At 36.2% G+C, this 25122-nt stretch overlaps 2 protein-coding genes across 7 annotated transcripts in view; one reads left to right on the top strand and one right to left on the bottom strand.

Moving 5' to 3' along the window:
* Positions 1–824: 824 nt before the first annotated feature.
* On the bottom strand, positions 825–7041 carry NUDCD2 (NudC domain containing 2). Of its 3 annotated transcripts, none has more exons than XM_082456614.1 (4): positions 6738–7041; positions 4213–4261; positions 3528–3604; positions 825–1321 (listed from the first exon to the last, which is right to left on the bottom strand). In XM_082456614.1, exons 1-4 carry the CDS (start codon positions 6924–6926, stop codon positions 1238–1240), a joined length of 399 nt encoding a protein of 132 aa, XP_082312740.1. In that variant the 5' UTR covers positions 6927–7041; the 3' UTR covers positions 825–1237. The 3 variants fall into 3 exon arrangements, with proteins under 3 accessions (XP_082312740.1, XP_082312739.1, XP_082312741.1); XM_082456613.1 differs by having other exon boundaries at positions 3528–3679; positions 6738–7038; XM_082456615.1 differs by lacking the exon at positions 6738–7041 and adding an exon at positions 6040–6075 and having other exon boundaries at positions 3528–3679.
* A 6-nt stretch (positions 7042–7047) lies between these two features.
* HMMR (hyaluronan mediated motility receptor) overlaps positions 7048–25122 on the top strand; it is a 48187-nt gene continuing 30112 nt past the window's right edge. For 2 of the 4 annotated variants that reach the window (XM_082456427.1, XM_082456424.1), the window contains exons 1-11: positions 7484–7640; positions 10883–10981; positions 11434–11516; positions 13796–13843; positions 16852–17040; positions 18075–18161; positions 18252–18352; positions 20313–20387; positions 20522–20700; positions 21171–21319; positions 22806–23020. In XM_082456427.1, the coding sequence (XP_082312553.1) occupies positions 7595–7640; positions 10883–10981; positions 11434–11516; positions 13796–13843; positions 16852–17040; positions 18075–18161; positions 18252–18352; positions 20313–20387; positions 20522–20700; positions 21171–21319; positions 22806–23020 (1271 nt within the window). In that variant the 5' untranslated portion in view covers positions 7484–7594. Of the gene's footprint in view, positions 7268–7483; positions 7641–10882; positions 10982–11433; positions 11517–13795; positions 13844–16851; positions 17041–18074; positions 18162–18251; positions 18353–20312; positions 20388–20521; positions 20701–21170; positions 21320–22805; positions 23021–25122 lie in introns of those variants that run through there. The other 2 variants (XM_082456426.1, XM_082456425.1) reach the window with 2 other exon arrangements.

The following is a 25122-nucleotide window of genomic DNA, read 5'->3' as shown; positions in this document are numbered from 1 at the left end:
GGGAATTCCCTAGCGGGCCAGTGGTTAGGACCTAGCACATTTTCACTGATGGCGGCCCAAGTTCAATCCCTGGTCAGGGAACTAAGATCCCACAAGCCATGTGCCATGGCAAAAAAAAATAAAGGCAAGGCATGATTCTGACTGGACCCTTTTGCTCTAAAGAACATTATTGGGACAATAAGTAAACTTGAATGGAATGAAGGTCCAAGGATTAGGTGGTCATAATGTGTCAATGCTACTCTCCTGATTTTAATGATTGTATTGTAGCTATGTAGCAGCACGTCCTTCGAAGGAAATACACACTAAGGTACTCAGAGGTGATGGGGCATCAAGTTATCAACTTACATACAAACCTGAAGAGTCAGGAAGAAAACAATTCTGTGTACCTTACTTGTAACTTTTCAATACATTTAAGACTCTTTAAAATATTTAAAATTAGAAAGGACATAAAAAGGATGAAGTAAAACTTCAAGACAATTCTTACCTATATGTCTGGATCACTGGAGATCAAAATGTCGTCACTGACTTATAACCATTGACTATAATTTGTTTTTGTCACTAACAAAGGATTCATCCAATAACCATATTCACCTCACCAATTCTCTTTTGCACTAATCTATTCTTATTGATAGGTTTTTAACTATTTTTCAATTTCTTGACTTAAAGGCATCTCTCAAGGAATAATATACTAATTCAGAAAATTTCAGTAACTCTTAAAATTAACTTAGAATATATCTGTGGATTGTTTTTTCCTTTCTGAAAATTTTTTTCAGTAATACAATTTCCTTGTATGAACTGGTACACTTAGACAAAGAGGTACACAATTCCTATTTGGAAAAGTTTATTGAACATTATTCCTGCATCACACTTATTGAAAGAAAAACTTAATTTTCCCTGATGGCACCCTGTCATTTCACATGATCTATACCCTAAAGATTTTTGTATTAAAAATACAGGTTAAATATGAAATTAGTAAAATGCAGCATATAAAACTTCATGCTGAGCAAAAACAAGTCCAAAAAAAAAGTTACCGTATATCAACAGAATAGTTCCTACAGTATTTAAGATGTTTCCTATGTAACTCATATTTGAATGCAATTTTTAGAACCATATTTAAATATATTTTGCAATTTGTTAACTGTAGACATTCACATTTTTCTTCCACCACATAATCTGTTCCTTTGATTAAGTTGGCAACATCTGCTAGGATCCACAAAATGCAGCAAGAAGATGGCAGTTATTTCTCAAGATTTGAGAAATCTGGTCCACCTTTAGTGTAGTTTCCTGAGATTTCTGCTCCACTGAAGTCAAAACCAGGATTCTGAAAAATATGAAAAAAAAAACATGATAAAACTTACAAGGAAAAATATAAGTAACCCAAAAGGAAAATGGTAAAAATATATAAACCAGCAATTGACAAAAAAGGAAATCTAAATGGACAATAAACATGTGAAAAGATATCGAACCTCACTGTAATCACCAAAGTGGAACCTAAAACTATGAGGTACTTTTTCAACTTTCATATTTACAAATATTTAGAAGATCAATATGCATACTACAATGTTGACAAGTGTATGGGCAAACATATACTTTACCATCAGTGTATAAACAGATTTTTAATAACTAGCATTTTTTGAGAGCTTATTACATGCCAGGCAGGGTTCTAAGAGCTATATATATTTTAAAATACTCAATCCTCAAGACAATCTTATGGAGTAAGTACTACCTCAGGCTTCAGTATTTTTAGAGACATTTCATTTATTCAACAAACATCTATTGAGTTCCTACTGTTTAGAAGACACCATGAGAGGCATGCGGAATTTAAGAATGAACAAAATAGACAAAGATCCATGTTCTGGTGGAGATTACATTCTAACAGGAGGAGACAAATAATAAACCCTAAATTACCTAGAGCAGGGGTCAGCAAGCTTTTCTGTAAAGAGCCAGGTAGTAAATACTTTAAGCTTTGAAGGTCATAGAGTCTCATAACTACTTAATTCTGCTGTGGCTATATGAAAGACAATACACAAACAAATGAGCATAGCTGTGTTCCAGTAAAACTTTCCTTCAAAAACAGGCAGTGGGCTGGATTTGACCAGTGGCCATAGTTTGCCAACCCCATGATCTAGTGTGTTAAAAGTTCCTAAGTGCTATAGTATAGGAAGAAAAAAAAAAAAAAGAAAGTAGGGCAAGTAAGGAAAATGAGGATATTTGAGTATTTAAATAGAATGATCAAAGTATGCTTCATTGAGAAATGACTTGAAAACAGTAAAGAAATTACCTAAGCTTTGGGAGAAGACCATTGCAGTCAAAAGGCCAGGCATGTTTAATGAACAGCAAAAAGGCCAGTATGGCTAAAGCAGAATGAATGAGGGGGGCAGTAGTAGGAGAGGAGGTCAGAGACACCATGGAGGACCAGATCAATTAGCGCCTTGTAAAGACTTTGTCTTCTACTTGAGTGAAACAGTTCTGAGAAGTGATATACTCTGACATGCATTTTTAAAAGGACTGCTCTAACTGCTATTTTCAGAAGACGGTAGCTTGGCAAGGGTAGAGGTAAAGAGAACAATTAAAAGGTCATTAGAGTAACCCAGGCAAGACATTAGAGGTGTTCCAGGTGAGAGTGGTAGTAGAGTTGGTGGTGATGAGTGGTCAAATCCTGACTATATCTAGAAGGCCATGCCAGTAAGGTTTCCTGACAATTGGATAGGGTGTGAGAGACAAAGGAATGGAAGATGATTCCCCAGATTTTTTTAATCTGAACACCCAGTTTCCATCATGTGAGATGAGAAGGCCATAGGTAGGACAAATGTGGGAGGGAAATTAGGGAGTTCACATTGGACATGTTGAGTTTGACATGTCTATTAGACAGAAAAGTGAAGATGTTAAATAGGCAGCTGGATATGCAAGTCCAACATTCAGGAGAAAAGTCCAGGCCAGAGACATACGTTTGGGAATTACCATCATATAGATGGAAATTATCCATCAAAACTTTAACAGTGGTTTGATCCAGTAATAATTCTCCCATATATCTATCTTAAAGGAAAACTTGAATATTTTCAGAGATGAAAGTACAAACTGTTTGAAATAGACACAAACAGAGAAATCTAAATCTCATCAAAGAGGAACAGCTAAATAATAATGATACACTCAAACTAGGGAACACTCTAAAGCAGTAAAAAGTAATGAATTTTATCTGTATGTACTAGTAGGGAAAGAAACCGAAGACATTTTTTTTTTTTTTTTTTTGCTGCACTGGGTCTTAGTTGCAGCACTCGGCATCTTTGTTGCGGCATGTTTAGTTGCGGCATGAAGGCTCTTAGTTGTGGCATGAGGACTTCTTAGTTGAGGCATGCAAATCCATATATGGAAAGGCCAATCATTTTTCTAACCATTTAACTTAAAAACTTTCTTTGAAGAATTTTAGTAATTTTTTAAAACCACATTTGAGTTTTAATTTCAAATAATAATTACTCTATGAGCTTAAGATGTTTAACTATACATATTCATACATTCATCTGACTTACTTCTTTCTGGAATCTCTCTAATGTAAGTTTTCTCTGCATTTGGTCTTGCACCCAAGGGTCAGCTGCATATCCAGATTCTAGAAGAGAAGTCCAACAATTTGCCGCATCTCTCTTTGTCTTTGTAAGAACAATACGGACCATTTTTCTATCCTCTAAACAAACAAACAAAAATCACAAAGAAATCAGAGTTAATCATTAATTTGTATTTTCAAAAATCATTAGGGAGGGCTTCCCTAGTGGCGCAGTGGTTAGGAATCCGCCTGCCAATGCAGGGGACACGGGTTCGTGCCCCGGTCCGGGAAGATCCCACATGCCGCGGAGCAACTAAGCCCGTGAGCCACAACTACTGAGCCTGCGCGTCTGGAGCCTGTGCTCCGCAACGGGAGAGGCCGCGACAGTGAGAGGCCCGCGCACCACGATGAAGAGTGGCCCCTGCTTGCCGCAACTGGAAAAAGCCCTCGCACAGAAACGAAGACCCAACACAGCCATAAATAAATAAATAAATAAATAAATTTATTTAAAAAAAAAAAAATCATTAGGGAATCTTGACGTACAATTGTTTTCAATACATTTCTTTTACTATATCTTCCAAAGCTGCAAATCTACAGCAGGGGGAAACATACTAATTTCCAAGACAAAATTAATTTTTAAAAAGATTCTAAGAAATATAATAGATTACCCTTACCCAGAGTCCACGTTCCCTCATCAGCTATTGTAGAATCAAAGAGTTTGCCCTGAAAAATAAACATATGAGTACTAAAAATAAAGAAATTCCATTAATTTTCATAAAGTTTTCATGATTTAAGACTTACCTTACTTCCCATCTAATCCACATATAATTACTTAATTTGTTTAGAGTAGGGAGATCAAATTTTATACCATTTCAACACACCGATAGGTGCTCAACCCTAAGTTCCCTCCTAGCGAGTGAAACAGAACCTAGTTTACACTACGGAATATATACTACGACAAAGAACACAGGGCTCTCTACAGAAAGATAAGGGCTCCTTAATTTTTAGAAAATGAAGAAATACTACTGATCACTGATTGGCCAAATGTGAAGTTAATATCTGAAATGCTTTAACTTTACCAACTATAATAAACTACAAGAAGAGCTCTCCTATGGATATTAAGAAGAAATGCTGTCTTTTAAAATAAACTTTTAAAAAACTAAAAACAGAACTACCATACAACCCAGCAGTCCCACTACTGGGCATATACCCTGAGAAAACTGTAATTCAAAAAGAGTCATGTACCACAATGTTCACTGCAGCTCTATTTACAGTAGCCAAGACATGGAAGCAACCTAAGTGTCCATCAACAAATGAATGAATAAAGAAGATGTGGCACATATATACAATGGAATATTACTCAGCCATAAAAAGAAACGAAATTGAGTTATCTGTAGTGAAGTGGATGGACCTAGAGTCTGTCATACAGAGTGAAGTAAGGCAGAAAGAGAAAAACAAATACTGTATGCTAACACATATATATGGAATCTTAAAAAAAAAAAATGGTTCTGAGGAACCTAGGGGCAGGACAGGAATAAAGGTACAGACCTAGAGAATGGACTTGAGGACACGGGGAGGGGGAAGGGTAAGCTGGGACAAAGTGAGATGGAGTGGCATGGACATATATACACTACCAAATGTAAAATAGACAGCTAGTGGGAAGCAGCCGCATAGCACAGGGAGATCAGCTCAGTGCTTTGTGATGACCTAGAGGAGTGTTTTTCTTATAAAGCTTTGTTATAAAGCAGAAACTAACACACCATTGTAAAGCAATTATACTGCAATAAAGATGTTAAGAAAAATAAAATAAATAAATAAATAAAACTGGTTCAATCTCTTTGTAGGGCAATTTAGCATTAAAAAAATTTTAAAGCACATACTGTACATCTGAGGTCAGATGAGTTGTCACTGATTTTTCAGAAACTCGTTTTAAGAAAGAACTAAGCAAAATATAAGTTTAAAAGAGAATGCATCTGCTAAAATCCATTTTGATTTGTTGTAGGAAATGAAATTAAAATGTCACATTAAAAAAAGAAAACACATTCTTTTCATGTCAATACCAGTGGAAAAAAATCCTACTTGTCTAAAATCCTAGAGTTAGAGTTATTGCTAAATTCCCTAAGCTATTGCAAATTAACTAAATTTACTAAAGTAAATTTGACATGTAATATTAAATCACCGTTCAGTAAACCGCACAAAATTGCACAACTATTCAGAAAGGTCATCAAGATCCAAGCTGACATAAATCAATGTCTTTCACATGAATCTTCCTTTTCTCTGAGGCACTCAAAACCCTTTCATATAAAATAACTAACACGTAGTGTGAGCTTATTACATACCAGTCACTACTTACTCCAAGCTCTTCACTCACCATGCTATGCTCAAAACAATCCTGAGAAAGGTACTATAATTACCCCACTTTGTGGATGAAGGCTTAAACAATGAATAATCTCTTGCCCAAGTTTACAAAACTGGAAAAATGACAAAGCCAGGTATCTTACCAAGCAGTATCCCTTGACCATTACACAACACTGCCATCAAATATCTTGGGCATCTAATCTGAGAAAGAAATCTAACTTCAACTTAACTGAATTTAACTATAAATTTTAACAAGGAAAAAATGGGTACCAGATCCAAAGGGTACTGATGAGAATAAAAGGGATATTATTTTCTTCACGACCTCTTGACACTGCTTAACCACTCCACAAACGAGAATTTTTCTAATTTCAGATGAGAAAATAAATCACCTGACATCACCTCATCCTGACATCTTTATCCTTCATTTTCATCTTTATTTTCTTATAACTGCCTAAATATTTATTAGTTTAATTATGACTCCCTACAAGAGCATAACCTCTCTTGAGTGTGGGAACATTATCTGGCTCGTTCACCGCTGTACTACTAGCACCGAGATCAGTGCCTGGAAGAAAGTATAAGTACCATAAGTATTTGTTCTTTCAACGATCTAGTTAAGCAGTTCTCAGCTGAAGACCCGCAGAGAAACAAAACAAACAGCTTCATTTGGCTTAGAAACAAAGCCAGGAAAAGTGGCATACTCAAAATTCCCACCTCAACTCAGGACTGGCCCTGAGGGTGGGGTCTCCGCAGACCAGTCTTTCCAAGGAAACTATGAACTCTAGCACTCAGAGATTTGAGGGGGCCGGGAAGAAACTGAGCACAAGCCCCAACCTGCCGCTACCTTGAGGATCTCGCGGCCCCCCACGGCCAGCGCCACATGCCGGCTCTGCAGGCCGCACTGAATATCCTGGGCGCGAGTGCCTGGCGGCACCTGAACTTCAATGAACACCTCCTCCAAGGTCTGGTACCACTGGCCCCACGGTGTTGCGCACGGAACCACCCCACTGCGCTCCTCAAACGGGGCTGACATACTCCAGTCGCCTCCCGGTCGCGGTGGCACCGAGCGAGCCGAGCGCACGCACGGAATCTCCGCGTTCGAGCCACACCCCGGCTTCTCCGCTCGGGTCACTGCACATGCGCAGGAAGGTAACCTGAAGTCTCCGCTCGTGTTCGTTTTTCCCTTTCAGGGGCCATTTAGGACGCTGGCAGGACCCAGGTTTAACGAACTGAAATCCGGAAAAGTTTACATCCAAGGAACGATGGGAGAGGGCTGGAACCAGTAAAGTCAGAATTCATTACACTGCCACCAATATGACGTCAAAAGCGACTGAAAATTCTTTGATGTGAACTGCGCTTGCGCAAATGCTGCTGGTGCGTAGTTAAAATTGAGTAACGCCAGTGGGGGTTGGGCCCGTGCGGAGGAGGGCGGGGCGAGAGGAGACAGTAATAGTCTCCTATTGGATGGTAACCTAAACAGATCACCTAATTGGACGCTGCAAGAACCGAGTACGCATGCTCTATGGATGTTCCCGTCCTGGATTGGTGTGCCCAAGACTTTGGCTTTCCGATTGGTTAAAGTTGGGTGGGCGGGGAATAAGCAGGGAGATTTGAATTTGAAGCGAATAGGGCTTAACAAGCCGCAGGAAGTTGCCGAGGAGCACCTTAGAAACCTTCGGTTTTGTGCAGCTGGTCGTCAGCATGTCCTTTTCTAAGGCGCCCCTGAAACGATTCAATGACCCTTCTGGTGCGTACGGGGAAGGGATCTGGGGGACAGAAGATGCTCTCACGCCCCTTGCCCCTCTTGGTTCCCTTCATCAGAGGCAAACAGAAGGCGATTTTTAGGGCTGGGATGGGGCTCACTTAATTGATTCATTTTCCTGAAACACATGCTAAGGTTTTACTACATGCCAAGCACTATTCAGAATGATAAGTTTACAACAGCGAGCGAAGCAAAATCCCTGCTCCATGAAGCTTACCTTCAATTGGGGAATGCAGCCAATAAACAGTGCTGTGGAGAAACTAAAGCAGAGGGAAGGGAATAGGAATTAGGAAGCATTGATAGCTATTTGTTGCTCAAGTCCGAAGGCCTCACTGTTAAAATATATATATATATATATTTACTGTTGCTTTTGGTTTGAACTTGTGGATTTCTTTTGGATATCCCATTCAGGCGTAAAAGAAGGAAGACTGGTAAAGGCAGTTTATGGGTGTAAAATTATGGCAGTAGCACTTACTGAAAACACTATAGATGAAGTAATGGGAGCTAATTTTGACAGTACCCCAGGCACCACACTAAGTCTTTACATAGATTATTAGTTCTATTTTATTTCCCCCAAATCCCTATTATTCATTATTTTATTGATAAAGAGATGGAGACTATTTGCTAAATGTTACACAATCCAAACTGTCAGAACTGGGGCTTGAAACCAGGCCTCCACGAACCCATCCTGTGCTCCTAACCGCTGCGGTGCAAAAGCACAATAACGATGAAGCCTTCCATGTGGTTGGTAAGGCATTCATCATTTAGTGACTACTCACTGTATGCAGGGACTATGCTAAGGTCTTCCCTACTAGCTCTGGTTTATTCTTGCCAACAGCCAGGTGAGGCAGGTACTGATATTGTCCTCATTTTACAGCTGAGGACACTAAGGGGTTTTGTAACTGTACTGAGCAGCCTGTAAGTGACAGAGCTTAATATCAAAGCTCATGATTTGTCCTTTATAATGTACACTTTTAACAGTCACTCATTACACCTTAATTTCTATTAGCTAAAATGCAAATGGAAAAGACCTCTGCTCACAAAGGAAGGCCAAGGGAGCAAATGCATCAGCACAAGAATATTTTTTAATTAGAAGACTCAAGAACCATATAATTTTCCAGACATTCAAAGAACCTACTCTAAGTTCTGTCAGCAGTGTGTCTTTTAAGGAGATTTGTTTGTTTGCTTGCTTTATAATAGATTAAACTGCTTTTTCCAATTACACAAAATTTCAAGCTCATAGTTTCAAGAGTAGTAAGTTACCATTTATTTGATGCTTTGTGTGTGTGTGTGTGTGTGTGTGTGTGTGTGTGTGTGTGTGTGTGTGGCACTGTAGTGATTTCTCATATTACTCCAGAAATCCTAAGAACCAAAGTGTGAGGTAGATACTATTTTTTATTCCTGTTTCGTGAATGAAGAATCAGTCTCAAATAGAAATAACTTCCCAGGGGTCTTAAAGCTAGACTGGAAAAGGAGAGAGTATAATGTTCTTATTCATCATCTTCTCGCTATGACTGCAAAGTACCTGGCATATAGTATTATCTATTGATTGGCAGGCAAGGCTGGATTTGAACATCCATCTAGCTGATTACTATACAAAACTCTATTCCCAATCCCACATCCCAAGTAACTTTCTGTTTTCTTTGCCACACTGCCAAACCCTGAGCTAAATACTGAGGAAATGGACATGATTGAGACTGTCCCTAACTTCAAGCAGTTTTGTCTAAGGAGGGAGATGGATAAGTACACTATTATAACCCATTACAAAACTGCAAGAAGCTCTGTGATAGTAACAATATGCGTAGGCTGCTGTGGAATGGAAGTTTCTAGCTTGATTTGGGGATTTGGAGAAAACTGGAAGAGGCGACCTCCAGGCTGAGATCTAAAGTAAGTAAGAGCCGGATCTCAAGTCAGCTTTGCATAAGCACTCTGAAATGCCTTCAATTTGGGACTCCAGTTACATGAGGTTATACAGTATAAATTGCTGGAACATAGAAATATAGTCTAGCGTAGTTTGTACTTTGCATAACATGGCTTTATAAATTTTCTGGTGTAATGATATTAGAGATGGATCGTCACTAAATTTTTATTCCAAGCTAAATCTTGAGGGCTGGACATTTTTAGTAACTTCATTTCTAAAATCTGGTAATAGTTACCTCAGTGAATCTCTCTGAGTAGAGTTGATTCCAAATATTTTATTTCTTATATTCAATCCTTAATAACAAAGCTGTATTGCTTGTTCTGACACAATGTTCATCCCAAAACTGTCTTTGTTGTTTTGCTCAGTTGTCTGTGTTCCTTTGACCCAATTGAAATAAAGGTCATTTGGGAAGATAATGATATTGTTCTTCACAGAGAAGCCTAATATCAAATGGGTGCTATTTTTACATTTGAAAACAAAGGAAGCAATTTTTTTTTAAATTTTATTGGAGTATAGTTGATTTACAGTGTTGTGTTAGTTTCAAGTGTACAGCATAGTGATTCAGTTATACATACACACATATATTCATTCTTTTTTAGATTCTTTTCCCATATAGGTTATTACAGAATATTGAGCAGAGTTTCATGTGCCATACAGTAGGTCTTGTTGGTTATCTATTTTATATAGATATGTATGTGTGTATATGTTAATCCCAAGCTCCTAATTTATCCCTCCTCCCCATGTTTCCCTTTTGGTAACCATAACTTTGTTTTTGAAATCTGTGAGTCTTTTTCTGTTTTGTAAGTAAGTTCATTTATATCATTTTTTTAAATTAGAAAAAGAAGCAATTTATTAATAGTATTTTTACATTTATATTACTCACTTTACTATGACTTTTTTTTTAACTGAAGTATAGTTGATTTACAATATTGTGTTAGTTTCAGGTGTACAGCAAAGTGATTCAATTATATTTTTTTCAGATTATTTTCTATTATAGGTTATTATAAGATATTGAATATAATTCCCTGTGCTACGCAGGAGAGCCTTGTTGCTTATCTGTTTTATGTGTAGTAGTTTGTATGTGTTAATCCCATACACTTAACTTGTCCCTCCCCCCTTGCTCCCCTTTGGTATCCATAAGTTTGTTTCCCATGTCTGTGAGTCTGTGTCTGCTTTGCATATATATTCATTTGTATTAATTTTTAGATTCCACATATAAATATCATATAATATTTGTAAGACATGTTTTTAACTTAAGATCATAAGTCACATTAGATGAGATTTTAATATTTTATGTTTCCTCTAGGATGTGCACCATCTCCAGGTGCTTATGATGTTAAAACTTCAGAAGTATTAAAAGGACCAGTATCCTTTCGGAAGTCACAAAGGTTTAAAAACCAAAAAGGTAATTGATCCCAAAATAAAATAATGGTTATATGATCTTGTAAATTTTGAAGTTAAGAAAACAGTATTTAAATTTAAAGATGCTGTAGTATTTCTAAAAATGTGAAGCTACACCTATATTTAATTTTTCTTAATTGATAGATTTACAAAAGGGTCAACTTCAGAATAACACTTTCATCATTACACTGTCATATAACCAGGAAAATTAACCAAGATGCCATAGATATGTAGTTTTCCTTTTCGGTTACTTTAACTCTCTGTTGGAGAATATTAGAAAGAATATTAGGGAAATCAGGAAAGAGATGTGTAAAAAATATTGTGCAACTAATTATTTGAAAATGTACAATCAAGAAAAGAATAACTTTATTTTGCTATAAGAAATCTGGGAATTGTGTTTTGTCTGTGGTTCAAATATGTAAGCACAAACCATGATCTGTACAATTTGTTTTATAGCAGAATCTCAACAAAATCTTAATGTTGACAAAGATACTACCTTGCCTGCTTCATCAAGAAAAGTTAAGACTTCGGGATTAAAGGTAAGGAGCTCTTATATTCTAGCTGGTTTATAAACTGTAATATGAAAATATTTCTGAAAGGTACTATATTTGACTAGAATGGGTTAAGTGTATAAATTAAGGTTATTGGTAAATCTGTAAATTAGTAAAACATTATCATTGGAACTCTAGCAAGCTTTACATACCTGCCTGGGTCATTACTAAATATATTGTGTTTAAATGTGCCCTTAGTTCAGAATTACAAAATGGTCTCCACTTCTCAGTCATTTCTATAGCTGGGTAAATTTTATAATACTTAGTAAGGCTTTAAAAATTATGCAATGCTTTGATTTGTTAGTTACCATAATTTGAGTTGTTCTGGTTTTGTTTGTTTATTTGTTTTGGCGGAAGAGTAAATATTGGCGAAGATAAAGGAAAAAACTTCTAATGCCTAAAGGAGGTTTGCTACTCAGAAACTGCCAAAGAGTGGTAGGAGATTAAATTCTTAATAACTTCACGTTATAGCTTGTGCAAGAGCCTACTATTACGGTTTCCATTAGTTCATAAAGCAAGTTGTACTTCCTTAAGGAGTTGTACAACTTGGTATTTTAATGTGAAAAGATTCAGAGTTGGGAAATCAAAGCTGTAAGTTAAGTTTATTCTTGTTCATTAATTTGGCGATTACCTAAGTCTCTTGTTCTATAAAAAAAGAGCTGTTGTCCAATATGGAAGTGATCAGCCACGTGTGGCTACTGAGCACTTGAAAGTGAAGAATTGAATTTTTAGTATTATTTAATTTTAATTAATGGGTAGTTAAAAACTGATACTCGATTCTGTTGTTATAAAACTTAAATGTTTTTGGAATAACTTGGGTATGTGAATCTACTTTTTCATCTGTATATTTTGTGAAATCTAAATATAGATAGATATTTCTAATGAAAATTTAGCATCTGAATTGAGATGTGCTGTAAGTGTAAAATATACAGCAAATTTTGAAGACCTAGTACCAAAAATATAAAATATCTTGTTAATAATTTTATACTAATGACATGTTGAAATAATATTTTTGATATCTTGAGTAAAGTAAAATGTATTATTAAAAATTTTACCTTTTAAATATGGCTACTAGAAAATTTGAAAATATGTACATAGCTTGCATTATATTTTTATGGGCAGCACTGATACAAATACCCTTTTCTTGGAAATTGATGTAAATTTCTTGACTTGAATTTCTTGGAGAAACAGTTCTGAAATTTAAAACTAAATTACAAACAAGTTTGTGTAAAACTCCTACGTAATAGGCCTTCCTTGGTAGAAAATGCTATCAGGCGTGAAATTAAACATGAGACTGGTGGCCCTCCCCCAACTTAGAAATATATGAAACACATTTTGTTCAAGGTGTTTATGACTTTTCTTCCATCTTTAGATGGAAAAGATAGATATTCTGTTTTGGGCCATTATCTCAGAAAGGCTGTTGGATATAAAAAGATACGTAAAAATACATCTTCTTGAGAATAAAGGCAATGAGTAGATTAGAATCAGTTTGTATTATTTCAGTTTTTCTTTATGTTTTTGCACTTGTAGATTTTTTTTCATATTTGGGATCTAAGTTTAAGCTGATTTCTCTCTTTTTTTTTTAATAAATTTATTTTATTTATTTTTGGCTGCATTGGGTCCTCGCCCGTGCGCACGGGCCTTCTCCAGCCGCGGAGATCAGGGGGCCACCCTTCGTTGCGGTGCACGGGCCTCCCACTGCGGTGGCCTCTCCCTACGGAGCACAGGCTCTAGGCGCAGGGGCCCCAGCAGCCGCGGCACGTGGGCTTCAGCAGCTGTGGCTCGCGCGCTCTAGAGTGCAGGCTCAGTAGTTGCGGCGCATGGGCTCAGTTGCTCCGCATCACGCAGGATCTCCCCGGACCAGGACCCGAACCCGCGCCCCCTGCATTGGCAGGCGGATTCCCAACCACTGCGCCACCAGGAAAGCCCTGATTTCTCTTTTTAAGAGTCTTTTTTTTTTTTCTGAGATAGCATACTTAAGTATTTAAAATGCATTGCTGTTTAACATTAGAAAAGAGGACCTGTTCTTTTCAGTGGACTTGTTAGCAAAAGCCTCATCTATTGGGGTAAAAATGTGCAAGCCTGAAATATTTTAAGATTCGAAGAAACTTTTCCTTCATTTGCTAAGTAAGTCACCTACAAAATATTTTGTAGAGTCAGTGAAATGTTTGGAACCCTTAATCTTTTCTGATAACTAAAAATCAAATTTGGCTATGGTATTTGTGGCACTTAAATTTGATTGTCTCTGTTCTTTGATTTTCAAATAGAAAGAATCTCAAAAGAATGAAAAAGATTTGAAGATGTTGGAAAAAGAGGTAAGCAATACTTTCAACTTACTGAAAAGTAAGTGCAATATCATGGAAAAAGAGTTACCCATAGTTAAGAGACAAGGATTCTGTTGCTATTTGAGGAGTCACATAGTGAGGCATATGTACCATCCAGGCCGGTACCTCCAGGGTAACCAGTCCTTGGCTTGGATACCATATTTTACAGCTTGGTTGTCAGTGTGGTATGCAATTTGTTAGCGTACTAAGGAACGGATTCAAGATAATCTACTTCATGAAAAACTGCTAGCTAAAACTCTATATGTTAGTTTATTACAACTATACGTGGATCAAATATTAACCTTTACTCATAGCATACACTCTTCCTATATAGTAATCTATGTGTTAAGACAGTAACTAGCTAGAAAACTTGGTGAGCATGAAATCCTAGCAGGTTATTTGAATTGTGATGGAGTTGTGCTAACTTACTGCATCTCTGCACTATAGGTATATGCCTTCCTCAAGGATACAATGACCTACTGCCTGTACTATCCAATATAGTAGCCATTCACCACGTGTCTCTATTTAAATAAAATTAAGAATTCAGTTCTTCAGTTCCACTAGTCACATTTCACCTGCTCAATAGGCACTTGTGGTAAGTGGCTACCATACTGCACAGTGCATTTCCATCGTAGCAGAAATCTCTATTGAGCAAAGCTGACCTAAAAAACCTGCCTACTTCCCTAAGCAGGGCGAGGCTGGTCACTGCCAGCTTTTCTTTTCTGGCAGTCTTTTTTCTGTGTTTCCATTACTGAGCAACTCTTTCTAGTAGACATATTCTTTTTTTTTTTTAAGAATTTTCTATTTACTTATTTATTTATATTTTTTGGCCACACCACACGGCATGTGGGATCTTAGTTCCCGACCAGGGATCAAACCTGTGCCCCCCGCATTGGAAGCGTGGAGTCTTAACCACTGGACCGCCAGGGAAGTCCCCTAGACATATTCTTTTGACGTATTAAAACTTACTATTGATTACAGTTAAATGTTGGCTTAAGATCAAGAATATGTCAAAATAACTTTGCAAATCTCTGCCCTTGTTGCTCTGATCCTTTTTGTATTTATTTTAGTAATATTGGCTATCATTTTATTGAGGATACATGCGTATGATGTAGGAGTTAATACTTAGATATATAATAACTGAGTGTCTCCAAGTCTCTATGAGATAGCTGGTGAGTGAGTGGCAGTGCCAGGATTAGAACTGATAATTTGTATCAGTTACTTAATCTTTTAGAATAGAAATTTTTGACAAATACAGCTCTATTTTATTTAAGCCCCACAGTATTTGTTGTTTGTTTGATTAATTTGAATTAATTATCAATATTTAAAAGTAAAATATGCAAAACAAATTCAGATTTCTGACTTCTCTTGCAAAATTAGAAGATCTGATAGCACAGTTTCCACATCCGTTGCCTTCTTTAGACCCCACATTTGCTCAGTCAGTCCTCGCCTGGCTCTCTTATTTATATTATCTGCTTGGTCATGTAGGCATTTGAGTTTACAGTCCTTTTTTGGAGCTTAAGTTTCTTTAGCTGAAAAAAGTGTGATGTAGATAATCTCAGCCTCCTTTTTTCTGCTTTATGTTGTGCTATCAACATTGGTTTTAAACCAATAATGTAGGCATAAAGAATCTTATGGTAGGGAATCTTAAAGCTCGTTCAGTCCCTAGCATCTAGTTTACAGCTATATATGTAAGGGGTGCTTGATATAGTTTTAGTAAAAGCAATTGGCTTAGAATACTGAGATTAGTATGAATACAAAGCCAATAAGGGTAGAAAATACTTTTCATGTGATTTAATGCAGCTGTGCTTTCTTGATACTTTTATACCCAGCTAATAGTCTATTTTGGTAAATGTTTTATGTGCACTAGAAAAGAATGTATATGCACTTGTTGGTTATAGTGGTCTATATATGACAATTAGGTCAAGCTGTTTAACAGTTTTCTTCAGGTCTTTATCTGTACTGATATTTTTGTCTGCTTATTCTATCAGTTACTGAGAAAGGTATTTTTAAATTTGTAGCTCTGGGGATTAGTCTATTTATCTTTTTAATTCTGTCAGTTTTTGCTTTGTATATTTTGAAGTTATGATATTACTTTGTTGTGCACAACAAATTTAAGATTATGTCTTCCTCTTGAAATAATCTTTTACCCGTAAAATTCTTTATTCCTAGTAATATTTTTTGCCTTAAAGTCTACTTTGTATGATATTAACATAGCCATACCAGCTTTCTTTTGTTTAATGCTTACATGGTAAATCTTTTCCGATCCCTTTATTGTCAATCTATCTATGTCCTTAAAGTGCATATCTTACAAACACCTGGGATCACTTTCCTTCAGCCTGAAAAACTTCCTTTAGAATTCCTTATGCAGTTCTACTGTTGACAAATACTCTCAGCCTTTTTTTTTTCCCCTCTGAAAACATCTGTATGTCACCATATTTTTAAAGGATATTTTCATTGGGAATAGAATTTTTGATTGGCAGATTTTCTGCATACATTTTAAACATTTCGTTGTCTTCTGGCTTCCACATTTTCTGTTGACAAGTATGTGTTTTTGATTTAGGTTTTGGTTTTTACCTAGTAATTGCAGCAGGAATGATGGCTTGCTGATGCCTACCATGTCCTACTCAGAAGCCCAGTTCTGCTTTCCCAGAAATGAAAAAGATATTTAGCATTTCAAGCTATAATTTGACTTCCTACAGTTAGAACTAGAGTAAAGAAGAACTTTTATAGGTAGAAATACCTTACAAGTGAGTAAACAGTTTAATTACACCTAGAAGTTTATGACAGTTCAAATCCTCTGTTCTTAAAATGCTTACAGTTTTTCAAGATGTGTCATAAAATAAATATGATTGCTGAAACAGCTAAGAATATCTAAGAGCATCATGTCACAATCAGAAGTTTGTCTAGAACGTTAATATTTTGATTATCAGTAGCATTTAGCGATTATGTTGGCAGTAATCAGTGAATTATTCATTCATCACCTTGTTTCTGTCCAGATTCGTGTTCTTGTGCAGGAACGTGGTGCTCAGGACAAGCGGATCCAGGATCTGGAAGCTGAGTTGGAGAAGATGGAAGCAAAGCTAAATGCTGCTGTCAGGGAAAAAACATCTCTCTCTGCAAGTAATGCTTCACTGGAAAAACAGCTTATTGAATTAACCAGGACTAATGAGCTACTAAAATCTAAGGTATTTGAACCTCATGATAATATTTACAATTGAATAAATAATAAACATGTTTTTTTTCCTCATATAGCTGTTTGGGAATTTTAGGCCTAGTTTAGTCATTTTCCTTCACTAAATGTACTTTAAATATTAAGCTGCTTCCAGTAGGAATTATTATTGCATCTTTTTTATTTTGGTGCCTGGCACATAAGAGGTTATAAACAAAACAGTTTACTTTTTGTTTTAATGTCTGACATTTTCTCACCTTCTTCAAAGTCACCCCCAATAAATAAGGCCACTAATAAATGTTGCAGAATTTACATCTAGAAGTATCTTTAAAGATCTTTCTCTGAAATAAATAATAGCATAATAGCAAGCTTCCATCTCAAATCCTTTTGGAAATGTAGTGGGAAATGAATAATTGTGTGGACTAAATGTGTTCAATAGATAAATTGTATTTATCAATATTAATATACTAATGATCTTAAAGGACTTAACATGGTCGTCTTGCTTTTTTACAGAAGTAGAAGGAAGCTGTAAATCACTGTTCAGCTTAATAAGAGTCATTTATTCAGGGCCTGTAATGTGCTGAGCTCTTTGCTTACAAAGGGAGTAAGGATGCGTAAGAATTAAGCACGGGGAAGGGAGCAGATTCCTGGTCCCCACTCAGGGAGATTCTGATTTATTAGACCTGCGATGGACCCTATAGTCTGCGTATTTCAAAGTAGACCAAACAATGCAGATGCATTTTGTTAAGCAAACACACTTTACGAAATTCTCTCCAAGAAGCTTGTTTTAGAGCCACACAGTGGACTTTCTAGCATATACAGATAAATGACCACTGAAGCTGATTTCAGAAGTAGACCAGAAAGCCACATGAAGGAAAAGGAGAGACAAGAACAGTAGCAGTGTAAAACCAGTAATCCTGGCTCTTTTCTCTACCAGAGTATGTTGTAGGCAAGTAATAGTCCCAATAATAGATAGTCAATATTTAAGTGATTTTTTTTACAGCACTTAATAGAAAATATTTCTTGATTTTTTATGTTTGTTGTACTTAGTTTTCTGATGATAGTAACCAGAAGAATTTGAGAGTTCTAAGCCTTGAGTTGATGAAACTTAGAAACAAAAGAGAAATAAAGATGAAGGTGAGTGATACCTTTGGTAAGTTTGCTGTGTCTGGAACGGGGGATCTGAACAAGTTCTCATTTCCTAAAACAGATATTTCTGTTGTGTAGAGCATGATGGCTAAGCAAGAAGGCATGGAGGTGAAGCTGCAGGTCACCCAGAAGAATCTTGAAGAGTCTCAGGAGAAAATAGCACAACTTGAGGGGAAACTGTGAGTGACTAAAAGGAAAGAGATTCCTTTGTATAACCAATTTGTGTGTGTGTGTGTGTGTGTGTGTGTGTGTGTGTAACCAATTTTTGATTTACCTTTCTCGGCTAGTTATTTACTGAGACTTTAACCTTCCCTTCATACTTACCTCATTGCCTGCCTCTACTTGCCCTATTTCTCTTCCTAAGTGACAGTTGAGCCCTAATCATTCCCAAACATTTTATGCTGAAAGATGTATGAATGTATTACTTTTGTACATCTTCTATATCAATGATGAGGAAAGACTCATAGTCCTTCTAACAACATAATCTTATGGAGGTTGTAGTGAGACCAAAACTGAGAAGTATTGGTATAGGAAGCTGTGATTAATGCACAATCCTAACCTTTTTTTTATTACTCAGCTGTAATTCGTGTACAGTAAAATGCACAGATCGTAAGTATTCAGTTTAGTGACTTTTGACAATTGTATACACCTGTATAACCACCACCCAAATAAGGTAGAGAGCGTGGCCATCCCCTCAGAAAGTTCCTTCATGCTCCTTCCTGCTCCCCTGTTCCTCCCCCATGGCTGCCTCCGTACCCCTGCAATCACTTTCTGACTTCTATCATCATAAATTAGTTTGGCCTTTTTGGGGACATTTATTACCACATGCATGCATATGTGTGTATATGTGGCTTCTTTTGTTTAAGATAATTTTTTGAGATTCAGCCATACTGTTGTGTGTATTATAATTTGCTCCTTTCATTTCTGAGTAGTATTCCATTATATGAATATACCTCCATTTGTTTATTATTCTCCTATTGATCAATACTTGGGTTTCCAGTTTTTGACTATTATCAATAAGTCTACTCTATATGCCTTTTTGTAGACACAGCCTTTTATTTCTCTGAGTAAATATCTAGGAGTGGAATTTCTGTGTCATAGGGTTGTATACATATAACGTTTTTTAAAACACTCAAAGTGGTTTTGCTGTTTTACACTCCCACCTAACAATGTGTGATAGTTTCATCTGTTCCATATCTTCATCAACATTTGATGTTGTCATCTATTTGATTTCGGCCTTTCTAGTGGATGTGAAGTAGTATCTCATTGTGATTTTATTTATTTATTTTAATTTATTTATTTTATTTATTCTTAGCTGCATTGGGTCTTCGTTGCTGCGCGTAGGCTTTTCTCTAGTTGCGGTGAGCGGGGGCTACTCTTCATAGCGGCGCATGGGCTTCTCATTATGGTGGCTTCTCTTGTCGCAGAGCACAGGCTCTAGGCGCACAGGCTTCAGTAGTTGTGGCACATGGGCTCAGTAGTTGTGGCGCATGGGCTCAGTAGTTTTGGCGCACGGGCTTAGTTGCTCCATGGCATGTGGGATCTTCCCGGACCAAGGCTCGAACCCATGTCCCCTGCATTGGCAGGCGGATTCTTAATCACTGCACCACCAGGGAAGTCCCTCATTTGTGATTTTAATTTGTTGTTATTAATGTCGAGCATATTTTTATGTGCTTATTGACCATTCGTATATATCCTTTTGTAAAGTGTCTGTTTAAGTCGCTTGCCCGTTTCTCAAATTGTGGTGTTTGGAGGAGGTAAACACATAAGTAATTGAATATAAGGCAGCCTAGAACAGAGGCTTTGTGGCACACAAAATGCTGTTTTGTATGTGTGGGAGGTGGGGAAGCTAGGAAAGCTACAGAAAAGATGATTTCTGCTACACTTGGAGTGTTGCAGATGATGACTCTCATCATCATAACCCTTTTGTCAGAATATATTTGGAAAGCTTTCTTACTTAAAAAAAAACAACTTGAGCCTCCTATTTGCATATATTAAGTTGTCAACTTGAGAGGTCACATAAGTGAATGGTTAGGAGTTTGGACTCTGGAGTCAGCCTACCTGAGATAACAGTATCTGGTACAGAGTAAGCATTATGCGTGATTATTGTGTATATTAATATGTGCAATTTTTTTTTAGTATTTCAATAGAGAAAGAAAAGATTGATGAAAAATCTGAAACAGAAAAACTTTTAGAATACATCGAAGAAATAAGGTAATATGAAGAGTAGTTTTAAATTGGACTTTATTTTGCTTAACTGTGATGAATACATCATTTTCATCTCTTTTCATTTAATGTTCCCTATGCTTAAATAGATGTGCTCTTCAACATAATTTGTTTTAATGCAGTTGTGCATCAGATCAAGTGGAAAAATACAAGCTAGATATTGCCCAGTTAGAAGAAAATCTGAAAGAGAAGAATCATGAAGTTTTAAGCCTTAAGCAGTCTCTGGAGGAAAATGTTGCTATATTGTCTAAACAAGTAGAAGACATGAATGCTAAATGCCAGCTGCTTGAAAAAGAAAAAGGTATTACACTGTTTATAGTACTTCTTTCTTTAGATAAGTACTACCGATGATATTTTTTAAAAGTACTGCTATGTTATAACAACTTTCTAAAATAATTATATAAACAACAAAAATTTTGTTCTATGTTTGGGAATTTTTGTCTTTTATGATATTTGTTATCTGTTTATTTCAATATATTTCTTGTCTTGATTGAAATATATGTAGTTGTGCAGTTCTTGACTTCCCCATTGGGTGGCCATTTAAAATTGGTAGATACATAGAACTAGGTTTGAGGGTTTTATTATATAATATACATACTATTTTATATATAGTAATCATACCAACTTCAAAGTTATTTTTCCCCCCTTTGGAAATACTCGATCTCTGTAACATGCTATAAAGCAGTATAGTGGGATATTATGGGAATCTGGGTTTCTCAAAGTTAATATTAGTATCTAATTACAGCATTGTTAATGTTCTCCCTTTTCTAGAAGACCTCATCAATAGGGACAGAGAACAGGATGAAAATCTAAACTCTGAGATGCAAAACTTAAAAGAGAGGTCTGTTCTTGAGCAACAAGAACATGAAGAGCTACAACAAAAAGTATTGCAAATTGATTCACTTCTGCAACAAGAGAAGGTAGTTTACTACAATATTTTAAAACACTAGTGCTTCTTTTAGGTAATACATTTCCCTGTGTATCAGAAAACCTTTAAATTGTATTTGTCCTTTGATCCATCAGTTTTACTTCTAGAATCTTATCCTGAGGAAATAATTGTGCCTATGCCGCATATTTAACTGCTGTTCACCACAGGGTTATTCATAATGTGAAAAAATTCAAGCAACAGTTGAAGCAAAATAAGGAAATTGTTTTAAAAAAATTTTCAGCACATTCTTGTGTTAGATTACTACATAGGCATTTACAGTTCTATGGTAAAAGAGTGTCTAATTAGACAAGAAAGGAAACTGACAGTTTTTTTAAATGCAGATTACATAAAGAACACTTTACATATCAATGAGGAAAAAAAGACAGTTCACTAAAAAAAAAAAAAAATAGGCATAGGATGGAAATAGATAACTCTTAGAAGTAGAAATTCAGATAGCTTCGGAAATTCCCTGGCAGTCCAGTGATTAGGACTCCATGCTTCCACTGCAGGGGGCCCAGGTTCGATCCCTGGTCAGGGAACTAGGATCCCACAAGCTGCATGGTGCAGCCAAAATATAAAAAAAATTAAAAAAATAAATAAATTCAGGTAGCCTGTAAACACGAGAAGATGCTCTACCTTAGTAGTAATCCAAGAAATAAAAATAATTTGTTTTTGTCACTTACAAGATTGGCACATATTAAAACATTTACTACTATGACACATTGGTGAGAGTTGGGCAAGCAGGCATTCACATGCACATGAAATATTATATCGTTGGGCAATCTGCAACAACAAAGGAATTAAGTAGATCTGTATATATTGACTTGAAAAGATCTCAACTACTATTTTTATGATATTTTAAATGACCTTTACATACACAGTATATATCATTTACACTTTAAGTATATAAATATATAGAAAAAGACCATAAGGCATAGAATACCAAACTAGTGGTTATCTCTGGAATGGGAAAACTAAGGTTAGAATACGAGTAGGCAATTTTCATTTTATTTGTAATGTTAGAATTTTTTCACAAGTGATTTACTTGTATTTATTTATTCATATTTCCTCATCTTATATAACATTAAAATATTTTATATAACATTGAAATCATAGTACTCTTTTTATATAAATCATATGAGAAAAATGGTAAAAGTCAGTTGTAGAATATGATTTTAGTTTTCTAAGTGTGTGTGTGTGTGTGTGTGTGTGTGTGTGTGTGTGTGTTGAGTAGGAAAAAAGACTGAAATAACGTTTACCATAATGTTAACAAGGTGTAGGGTATAATCCATGATAAAATGAATATGATATCTCTCTATTTTTCAAGTTTCCTGGAGGCCCTTGAATTTAGTGTCCATACTTCATCATCTGTACTTCTTTTTTGCCCTTAGTAAAACCTCACAAATCATTAAATTTAATTATTTATTAAATTTTTAAAAGCTTTCAAATTGTTTTGATGGTTTTCTATTTGGATGCAGGAATTATCTTCTAGTCTTCAACAGAAGCTATGTTCTTTTCAAGAGGAAATGGTTAAAGAGAGGAATCTCTTTGAGGGAGAATTAAAGCAAGCACTGGATGAGCTAGATAAATTACAGCAAAAGGAGGAACAAGTTGAAAGCCTGGTCAAGCAATTGGAAGAGGAATCAGGGTCTAGAGGTGAAGAAATAAAACTCCTAGAAGAAAGGCTGAAAGGGTTTGTATTAATAAGACTTCATTTTTATATATGACTTCAGATGTTAACAAGTGTTTTCTAGTACATTCTCTCAGGATTCTCACACCAATCATGTGAGTGGTGAGGTTGGAATTATTTTACAAACAAGGGATTAAACACAGACAGGTAAAGTACATGCACAGGATGTGCATATAAACAAGTATGATAGCCAAAGTCAGAAGCCATGCCCTTTCTTTATTTAAGGCCCAAGGTTTAACTAAAGAGAGTTTTAATAACCAAAATTTTGGATTCCTATACTGCTCTTATATTTTCTAAAAATTATTGGACATTAACATTACAATGATAACAGATTTAGAAAAATACCCAAAATAATAAGATTCCCACCCTTTAATAAGAAACATTTTCATTTTTTGTCCATATGTGCATCATAGTGTAAGTTATACTTTTAATTACCTCTTTTGAGGGAGCACAAACGCTTCAGAAGTAACAATCAAAAAGCACAATGGGAGAAAAACAACCAGGACTGGGAAACATTCAAAAATTAAAAATTTGTCATTAAAAGTAGAAAGCCTGGGGCTTCCCTGGTGGCGCAGTGGTTAGGAATCCGCCTGCCATTGCAGGGGACACGGGTTCGAGCCCTGGTCCAGGAAGATCCCACATGCCGCGGAGCAACTAAGCCCGTGCGCCACAACTACTGAGCCTGCGCTCTAGAGCCTGTGAGCCACAACTACTGAGCCCACGTGCCAAAAATACTGAAGCCCGGGCACCTAGAGCCTGTGCTCTGCAACAAGAGAAGCCACCACAGTGAGAAGCCTGCGCACCTCAGCAAAGAGCAGCCCCCGCTCGCCACAACCAGAGAAAGCCCGCGTGCAGTAACAAAGACCCAGTGCAGCCAAAAATAAAATAAATAAATTTATAAAAAAATAAGTAAATAAATAACCTCAGTCTCCAAAGCCAGAAAGAGGAGGAGGACAATTTCAGGTAGACAAAGCTAGTGGATTTTTAAAAAAAAAAAAAAGTAGAAAGCCTAAGATCTCATGCTTTTTTTTTTTTTTTTTTAAACTCTTATTCCACATTATTTTCATCACATTATAGGTCCTTCTCCACTACATTTATTTAAATGGGTTTAGGGACTTCCCTGTTGGCGCAGTGGTTAAGAACCCACCTTCCAATGCAGGGGACAGGGGTTCGATCCCTGGTCAGGGTATTAGATCCCACATGCGTGCTGCAACTAAGAATTCACATGCCACAACTAAGGATGTGCATGCTGCAACTAACAACCTGCAACAAAGGAGCCCACCTGCCGCAGCTAAGACCCGGCACAACCAAAATAAATAAATAAAATAAAATAAAAATAAAAAGTTTAAGTTGTTAAAAAAAAAAAAGAAGAGAGCTAATAAATACAGAAGGTATAAAAACAAAACAAAAATATCTGGGTTGATTCTTGAGTTCAATTTGTGAATAATTATTTGAATCCTTGGGATTTCAGCAGTAAAACATTTTCTAGCAAGGAACCATAGACTAGACATAAAGCTACAGAATTGCCACTTATTTCACAAGTGTGTATCTATCTCTTATTAGGTACTTTTGTTATTAATCCCTTTTCAGTTTTCTTTTAGTTGTTACTGATTAAAAAAACACCAAAGTTTTATCTATGCTTGCGTTTTGGGGAACACTACCAAAGTGTACTTAGGGGGATTGTTCTATACTGCAACCAGCCCCAGGGAACAAGAAACTTGAGTGGATGATGTCAGTTTAGGAAAGAAAGATGAGATAATCATTTATTCCAACTCAAAGAACTCAGTCCAGAGGTCAGGAGATAAGGATTTTATTCCTAGATCTGTTAGCTAGTTGTGTGATTCTGAGCAAGACAATCTTAATTTCTTTTATTTTCTGTTTCATTAGATATAAAATAAAGGAGTTTTACGAGATCATTTCTAAGGTTCTTTCCAGCCTGGAAATTTCAAGCTTAAGAGAAAAACTTAGAAGTTGACAATGATTCCTCTAGGGGGCAGGAAAGAGAATATTTTTATTATAAACCCTTTAGTACTAGTTGATTGCTTTTAGCTGTGGTATATATTTTTTAAACACTATACTCATTACAGAATGAATTTGACCAACTA

The sequence above is a fragment of the Balaenoptera physalus genome (assembly GCF_965194825.1).
Source record: "Balaenoptera physalus genome assembly, chromosome: 3".
In the NCBI taxonomy this organism is placed as follows: Eukaryota; Metazoa; Chordata; class Mammalia; order Artiodactyla; family Balaenopteridae; genus Balaenoptera; species Balaenoptera physalus.
This window is presented reverse-complemented; position numbering and strand designations above follow the sequence as displayed.